Source organism: Homarus americanus, unplaced genomic scaffold, assembly GCF_018991925.1.
Source record: "Homarus americanus isolate GMGI-L3 unplaced genomic scaffold, GMGI_Hamer_2.0 scaffold5773, whole genome shotgun sequence".
In the NCBI taxonomy this organism is placed as follows: Eukaryota; Metazoa; Arthropoda; class Malacostraca; order Decapoda; family Nephropidae; genus Homarus; species Homarus americanus.
Window position 1 is genome coordinate 213,866 of NW_024717927.1, and position 9,483 is coordinate 223,348.

General features: G+C 37.8%; 1 protein-coding gene across 1 annotated transcript; it reads left to right on the plus strand.

Moving 5' to 3' along the window:
- Positions 1-58: 58 nt before the first annotated feature.
- LOC121859066 (probable ribosome biogenesis protein RLP24) lies at positions 59-4,667 on the plus strand. The gene is made up of 4 exons (XM_042355728.1): positions 59-229; positions 1,095-1,281; positions 3,161-3,318; positions 3,895-4,667. Exons 1-4 carry the CDS (start codon positions 149-151, stop codon positions 4,204-4,206), a joined length of 738 nt encoding a protein of 245 aa, XP_042211662.1. The 5' UTR covers positions 59-148; the 3' UTR covers positions 4,207-4,667.
- The last annotated feature ends 4,816 nt before the right edge of the window (positions 4,668-9,483 follow it).

Sequence of the window (9,483 nt, forward strand, 5' to 3'; positions counted from 1 at the left end):
TATTGTCTCCCTCTCAGGTTAGTTTTCATTGATGGCCTCAACACACACTGGTCCTCCTCCCCGTGGTGCAGTAAGCGACCACAACTGAGGCCGAGGCAGGGCAGCCACATGTTACTCACCAAATAGAACACATTAATATATTGCAAAAATGCGCATTGAGAGGTGTTATTTCTGCTCCAGCAAAGTCTACCCAGGCCACGGGATTCAATTTGTGAGGAATGATTCGAAGGTTAGTGACTATAAAATATTTATACAGTATGTACAGGTAGTGTAGGGAGCCTCATGGCCGTCGTGACCAGAACAACATGTACAGGAGAGGAAGCTATATATATTTTATTTTAGAGTGATACTAACACTGCAACAAACAAATAAAGTAGCTTCAAACACAGGTTGGATGGATATATGAGCAATATGGGTTGGGGGTGAACGGGACTGCCCAGTATGGACCAACAGGTTTGCTGTAGTTTTCTCCATTCTTATGTTCTAATGTTACTTTATACGTTTATTCTATTGCATTTTTGGCAGAATTGTTTTAGTTTTTAAGTTAATTGGGATTCGCCTTATGCCCAGCCGTGAATTGTTACTTAAATAATGTCTGCTTATTGTTTCATTGAGATTTGAATGAATGACCTTTATTTTTAGGGTTTATATATATATATATATATATATATATATATATATATATATATATATATATATATATATATATATATATATATATATATATATATATATAATTTATATTTATACAGTATATATGAACATGATTTGCACATAGTGGGCATGACTTTGAAGAGGGAATATGTTGGGTAAATTTAACTTTAATGACAACACGGCAATCTTAGGAATTTTATCTGTATTTCATTTGTTGCTGCTAAGCGAATCTCTGGAATTTTATCTTTGCAATCAATAGTTTAGACAATTCTAAGATACTTTTCTTCTATAATGTTTCCCTTGCAAATGACCGAACCTAACGTCCTGTAGTAGTGTACAGTGCTCTTAGTTTTAAAAACAAACAAACATGAACTTGGTATAGTATTACAGACAGGTTACATATATCCGGTGGCAAATTATACATTTCATATTACTTTCAGATCTTCAAATTTTGCCGCCCAAGATGCCACAAGAATTTCAAGAGGAAGCGAAACCCACGCTCAGTCCGCTGGACAAAATCCTTCAGGAAGGCAGCAGGCAAAGAGCTGACTGTGGACCCTTCCTTTGAGTTTGAGAAGAAGAGAAACATACCTGTAAAATATAACAGAGAATTGTGGCAAAAGACAGGTGGGTACCAGCAATATTTTTGTGACATATACAGTATAGTACAGTGCTCCAGTTTAGTAAAGTTCAGTACAGTGCAGTATAGTACAGTACAGTGCAGTATAGTATAGTATAGTACAGTGCAGTAAAGTACAGTGCAGTAGAGTACAGTACAGTACAGTACAGTATAGTACAGTGCAGTATAGTATAGTACAGTGCAGTAAAGTACAGTGCAGTAAAGTACAGTTCAGTACAGTAAAGTATAGTACAGTACAGTATAGTACAGTATAGTCTGGATTTACGCGGATTTTGTTTACGTGTTTGGTCATTTACGCGGCACCTTGCCAGAATGAAATGTTTTAATTACGCGGTAAATTTCATCATTTACGCGGGAAGCGGCGCGGGTAGGGTGCGCACAAGGTTGCCCAGTCATCAAAACATTCCCGAGTTCTTCACCCGCCACCCACCACAGCCGGCCCAAGTCAGTGATAGTGAGGATATGGACTTTGAGGGGTTTGACAAAGAGGCCCTGCAAGCCTCTGTGGTGGATAGTGATACAATTGATACAAGTGATACAGGTAAGGGCCAATAATCTGCCCTCTGCCTCGGAACCAACCCCCCATCCCCGTGTGCCCAGCCATCTTTTCTACTCACGCAAGTGTTAAAAACCTAATATTATTGATATTTCTCTTAAATATTAATTGTGTGTGCATACCATCATAAAATTAAGATGTTATTTTGACTACAACGTAGGTATTGTGTCTGAAAAAGTGGAATTTGGTGGTCGGCCCAGTCTCTATTTCAATTAATCCCATATATTCTCTTATTTCGTTTACGCGTTTCTCGTTTTATGCGGACCTCAACGGGTTCAATTGACCGCGTAAATGCAGGCTATACTGTACAGTGTAGTATAGTACAGTGTGGTAGAGTATAGTCGGGTGCAGTATAGTACAGTTCAGTATAGTATAGTACAGTTCAGTACAGTGTAGTATAGTACAGTTCAGTAGACACTCAATATAATGCAAGAATGGAACTGAGAATTGTCTTCGTACTGTCAGACAGGTTTCCCTCATTTAACCTTAATTCACTTAACGTTATTTCGGTTTAGCGATAAAATAATTTTGATGGCATTTATCTCTTAACGTTAAGTAAAAATTTGGTTTTAGCGATAGCTTGAGGGTGGGAAGGGAGAATAACTGGGGATGAGGTGGCCAGTGAGATGTCATGTTGCTATTGTTACAAGTAATGAAGCTAAAACAGTCATGTTGCTATTGTTATAAGTAATGAAGCTAAAACAGTAGTGGAAAAATTATTACAATATTGTACTGTACTCTATTGTGGTCTAGAAATATAAAAATAATTTAAAACTATAAAATAAGAAAATGAAGAGCATGGGTGTTGTTGCCTTTGATGTGATGTCCTGGTATACACACAGCACAGCACAGCAGTAGCCATACGTCTGAGTCAGTTGGGCGACTGCCTGGTTGAATTGTGTTGTGTCGTCCAGAGGAAGGTTTTAGTGTGGAACTATTTTTTGTACAAAAAATAAGTGCTATTGTGTTTTATGATAGACCCCGTTGTGCGTGTTATTCAAACTTATGTTTCTAGCTGATTTTAGAGGAATATTAATTTTTATTATTTCATTTTTATGCCGGTTAGTTGAATCTGGTGGTTACCCAGACTCCAGATAACTGGGGTTATACTGTATTAATAATATTCTGATAAGCATAGCTACATAATTGATCATAATCAGAACATGCTTTATCTTGTCAAGGGTAGAACTATTATATAAAATTATGGAGGACTTTTTATCTGGTGGGAGAATAATGTCTGGGTTCATTAAAATGAGTGCAGTGTGAAATATATCCATGTTTACCTGATAAATATGTTCATCTGTCAACAGTGGAAGTAATGAAGAAGGTGGCAAAGATCAAAACAAAGCGTGAGGGCAAGTTTGTGATGGACCGCCTCCTGAAGAGTGTAGAAATCCAACGTGTTGCTGACATTGTTGAGGTCAAGAAGGGTATGAGCCTTATCCGATCTCCCGCTGCAGGCCTTAGGGTAAGTTTTATGAACTTGCTATTTCCAGATATAGATCTAACCTTCTTCACTTATTTCTGTACACCCACCCAAGATCACTAACAGGTGAAGGTGTACAGTACATGTGGTCAAGGAATTTTACTTTGATTCCTCCAGTGTGATGTAACAACTAATTATATGAATAAATAATTATGTGACTCTACAGTTATTCATGAAACTAAGAATCTTATATTTCCGATACTGTATACAAATACATTACAGGACTTCAACCATACATTCAGGGAAAGATTATTAATTGCTTTTTTGTGTGACAAAGAGTTACTGTGTTTTCAATAGTATTATGTTTCTTGATTAGTAAGTTGTGGGTTTAGGTTAGTGACACATTCCTGGAAAAACACACGAGGTGAAGCAATGTGAATTAACCCAAATTTTATCATTATTTAAAGACAAAAATATATATTTTCAGGTAGATCCTCACTCAGACTTAACAAAAACTGTGAAGATGTATTGGTAGGCATAAAACTTTCCTTGTAGAGATATAGACTAATGAAATTCTTAATTTTATATTTGTCTCTATTAAATATTTTCTTTACTCAGAGAGGAAACAAAGTGATAGATGAAGAAGAGATGGAAATGGAGGATGATGAGGTGGCAAAAAGGCTGGAAGCAGGACCTTCTAAAGTCACAAAGGAGACCAAGAAAAAGATTGCAACAGAGGAACAGATGTCAGAAGATGATGATAAGATTGAAGAGGAGGATGATGATGACAGTGAAGAGGGTGGTGATGATGATGATGACAGTGATAATGTAGAAGAGGGTGGTGATGATGATGATGGCAGTGATAATGTAGAAGAGGATGACAATGAAGGTGAAGATGAAAACAATCTTGAAGAGAGTGATGATGAGTAATGGATGCATAACAAAGTGTACACAGATTAGTTTTGTACAAGGTGTTATGAATGAATTTATCTGGATTGAATTAAAGTGCACTTGTATGTTGTTCTATTATATTTTGTTGAAGCTGTTGGATATGTTCACCTCATGGATGGCACTGTGCCTCTAATCCCTGAAATTTTGGCAGGAGAAATAAACTTGTTGTAAGTGGCACTAATCCAAGCCAACAAAACTTAGACTCTGCAGCCAGGTAAGGTGGGAGGCATGTTACAGTCTTGTGTACAAAGACAGTCATTCTTTTGTCATGTCAAGCCAATAGACTACGGTAACCTTGTGTGCATGGAAGTTGCAGCCTTTTAAAACTGTAGGAGCCTACTTAACTTGTATCTATCTGTTAAGAGAGACTACAGGAAAAGTTAAGACTGCAATCGGTGTCAGTTCAACACTTTAGTGCAGAATAAATGATGATTTATGAAGACAAACTTTTCTTAAGTACCTAAGAAATGTTGTCGTGGATGTTGTCAGCTCTACAGAAGAAGAATATATATAATTCCAGCAATACCACTAATGTGATTATGCCACATAGAAGCATGTTGTGTAAATGTATGTACAGTTGCCCTAAAGAGTTCCTTTACCTGTGGTGACGTACATGTGGCAGCGTTGCAATACTAAACTTGTAACAATGGAGCTGATTGGTGGGAAAGATTCATAGATGTAATTTTGGTTAACAATAATGATAAATAGATATACAGTATAAATATAATATAAACAATATAATTAAATACACAAATGCTTCTTATAAGGAAGAATACCAATATGAGTGATTAGACTTTAAAAATAAAACATGAGGAAATTTGTGTAATTCATGATTATCATACACCAAGAATGTTCACACATGGACACTGGCACCGCTACATATGTCCTTGGTAAATCACAATAGTTAAAAGGTTTGTAACCCTCAGGAATCATACTATGTGGAGGTCTATACGTGCATTGTTTTTTAATATTTTATTTTATTTTATTGTTAGTTTTCCATTACAACTTTATCTACTAGAGGACATTATCCAAATTTATCTTCAAAATAATATTGATAACTGTCAGTCATAATGGCACTGACCTCAAGGTATTATGTTGTGATCTATATACTGTACTGTAGTACTAAACTTCACCAGTTATCATGATACATAAAGGTGTGCTACTACTGTTGACCATCACAGGCTGTACCTCACTATAATACTGTATTTACTAAAGGTGTATTACATACTGTACTGTATATATCACAGTAATTCCTATATTTACCTTGGATTTCAAGTTATGTTTGTATGTGTGTGTATGTATGTTTATCAGAGTGATGTATCAAGTATACGTGTGTAGGGGCGTGCACCTCTGAATAACTGTTGTCTGTCTGCCCAGTTTTCCAAAAACATAATATGGAGCGGGTACAACACTCACTTCTTGTCCTAAGGGTCACTGGTTCACGACCGGGGCTCACTCAGCCGTGAATGGGTACCTAACTTTACAGTTGGGGAAGCGAAAGGCGGATGAGGGCAGTGCCGACCATACTGCCCCCTTACTGTATGTAGTGAAGGCCCAAACATACAATGTGTTTAATCCACAATGTCCATAACAGGTTGGTTGGGCTATGGGATCCACCTTAACATACACCTATATACAGTTGACCTTTCATCAATTTTCTGCTCCATGAAACACAACGACGTGGAGGAGACAATGCGAGGTCACTGATGGTCATTACAGTAGGGTATACTTTACTGTTACGACCACCGTCCAAAATTAACATTTCTCAGCTGATCATTTATTCAGTTAATTAAAAAATATGATAATAAAGTATTTAAGTCAGTTTTATCCATGGCATTCCATTACCTACAAACTGAGCTGATGACACCTGAGAGTTATTTAGTTATGCAGTACATATATGTTGAGTTATGTTACTTATTTATACATTCATGCCAACACCTGACACCTGCTGCTATCTTACCACCATGGCATCTACCACCACCCTGCCACAGCTACAAGTAAAACAAAAAGTGTCACACCAACATGACTCGGGAATAAAGGCAGCTACCTTTTACGCTACTCTTACCTCGGTATTGTAGTCCGCCAGCTCGGGGTGAGGCGGCAGGAAGACCTATTACAACTCGGCCCCGCCCACCAACTGTTATTTCCAAATTCTAAGTACAGTACACACCACTACCATCACCACCAAACAACCTCTGAATATATGTTTGTCTAAATTAATTTATATGCGACATTTTAAACTCTATAAATTATCAAGAGAATGTATTTTGTGAGTGTTATACCTCATGGAAACGCTTTTAATAGTAATAGTCACCTTGGGGGTGCAAAAAATCTGGCCCACACCCCACCCTCCTGCCCGTGGTAACCTCGCCTCCCACACGTCACAATAGAGAACAAGTAGAGGCAATTTTCGGAAGGTCATGTTGTTCTTTTCTACTCCTGAGCAGTTTAGAGGACACCGTGACTCTTTGAGGACGAATCAAACGTTATTTAACCACATTCAGCCTCATACAATGTATATACTGTACTGTACATATATTGTAATTATTTATCATTACAGGGGGTAAGTGAAAATCAAAGATAGTTTTATATCATCCTTTATATACGGTAATTAAGACAACTCATATAGGATGGTAGAACGGTCAACAAGCAAAATGTTTAAAAGGAAATACTGATATCGAGGAAGTGGGAGGTTACAACACAACACTTCCCGGGAGGACAAGGCACCGCCCCTCGCGCCATGTTATTAATATGAAGCCAGCACTGAAGGTGTTGGCTAACTGCCAGTGACGATAAATAACTGATGTATACCAGTATGGACAAATTCATCTATTTGTTCCTTAACAGCGTGCATTATAAAAAGAAGCACTCACGAACCCTGAACTGACAAGTGATGCCAAACCTTCAAAATCCCTGGAGTTATCGAAGCCGTTGATCTAATTTATGAACCTTATTTTTCTTAATTTATAGTACTTGTATTAATTAGGACTATTATTGTCCACATACCAGAAGCTACAAAAATTCAGCTGAACTTGGAAGATGTGTGAGCTGTAATGCATAGAGGAATTACTCACTAATATCTCCCAAAGAAAAGAATATCAGTCGCTCTTTTTAAATCCAACCTAATCTATCGTCACATATGTATGATCACTGAATTATTTTCTTTATTTAACTTTACCATGTTAGGTCTGGTGGCCAGTCACGATTATAAGAGATCGATAAATAAAAAGACGTGACCGAAGAGTGAACATGACGTCATCAACAGGCTATCCGCTCCAACAACAGATTTCCGTTATTTTCATTAATAATAATAATAATATAAATAAAAGTTGAAAGACATGACCTTGCTCTAACTCGTGGGTGTGTTTGTCATTCGCCATTCACTGCGGGTATACAGTATGTGTAGATAAGAGTGGCCGTGACACCGTGGGCTTGTGTCTGCAAGAACCAGACCGGAACACTCCTTCTGGGGCCTGTGGCGGCATCTTCACTGGCTATTTCTTCATGGAGAGAGAGAGGGGGGAGAGAAATAGAGGAAGGCGGGAGGGAGGGGGGGGGAGAAGAAGGGGGAGAGAAGGGAAAGATGGAAAGGAGGGAGAGAGGCTGGTGTTAATGGCATGGTAAATACGTCACCGACTGCAATACCACGTCCCCTGGCACCCACTACAGAACCCGACCTTCAGTAACACTTGACGTCTCCTTCAGTGCTGTAAACGCCCCAACACCTGACGCAGAAGACGACACATAAGGGAGACTTTTTATACTGCCTTTGGTACACTGTTAACCTCCATACTCGGGGAAGATAACAGTGTGTTCCTCAGTGTTGACTTCTGACGGGGACAGTGTGGGAGAATGTCAAGCCAACAACATATACTTATCATCAACAAGTATATCGAACACTAGCCTAACCTAACCTAACCTAAACCTAACCCAAACTAACGTAACCTTAACTAATTTAACCTAAAGTAAACTAACCTAACTCAGGTAGCGTTAAGTGATTAGTGTACAGGTAAAATTATAACAATTACCCCCAGTCTTCCTTACATATTCTGTACATAAATTAAAATATTTATAAAGTTTATAAAATATAGTGCCGAAAAATATGCAAATCTTGGCACAGATGGGAGAGGAAAGGAAGTGAAAGTTGTCTTCTTAATAATTGGTGACTATATTCGTGCATCAAGGACCTGAGGGGTAATAATAACAGGTATAATGCATCTTATTCATCACTATAAAACACGACATTCAGCTCACAAACGTCTGCATAAAACACAAAACTCTTCTTGGATGTTTCTTCTTCAGAACGTTAAATAGCTCAACTTTCTCTTCTTCAGAACGTTAAATAGCTCAACTTTCTCTCCTAATTGAGAATAAATAACAAGAAATGAAAGCTAAGAACACCTGGACTCAGTTACCAAGACGAGGAGAAGAATTAGTGGTTCTTCAAGGGGTAAATTATATCACCAACACCAGTGAGAGGAAACACTGCGAGTCTCAGCATGCAGCCTTGAGGTACACCACACAGCGACACACACACACACACACACACTACTACATATTTATCACCATCACACTGGTACTTATTACTGTGTCTTAGTGTGATGATGGTGTTAGTGGTGCCGTGAATCTCAGTTTTCACCTCCTGAATGGCACACCTGTACACTGTAAATAATACCTTTTTTTGTACTACCTAACTTCATCTCATCTTCATATCGTCTCATTGGCGACACTATCCTCTCTCTCAGATCACGTTCTTCTGGTGACTACATGAGAACTACTGTACGACTCAGCTCAACACCGTGTCCCAGTAACTCAATGGTGTCACAATAACAAGAACAAATTATAATACAAAGCAAAATCTAGGTAAATTGTTGTTAATATTCCAATCATTATTATTATTATTATTATTATTATTATTATTATTATTATTGTTGTTGTTGTTGTTGTTGTTATTATTATTATTATTATATAAATTATAAGGAAACCGTATGCATGGATTTTACTAATGGCTTAAATCGTTATTCTATTTATTAATATGCCCCATACAAACTGCCACCATTACCACAATTCACATCACAGTCACTACCACCATCCATCACTAGTACTACCACTATTACTAGCACTTTTTCTACAAATATCATCAACCACGGCTACCACTACCACAACCACCCATTCCTCAATTATACAGTACAGTATACAGTCAGTTCCAAGTTGATTATAAATGCAGCAGTGTTTTAGTGCCGGGTAATACTTCAA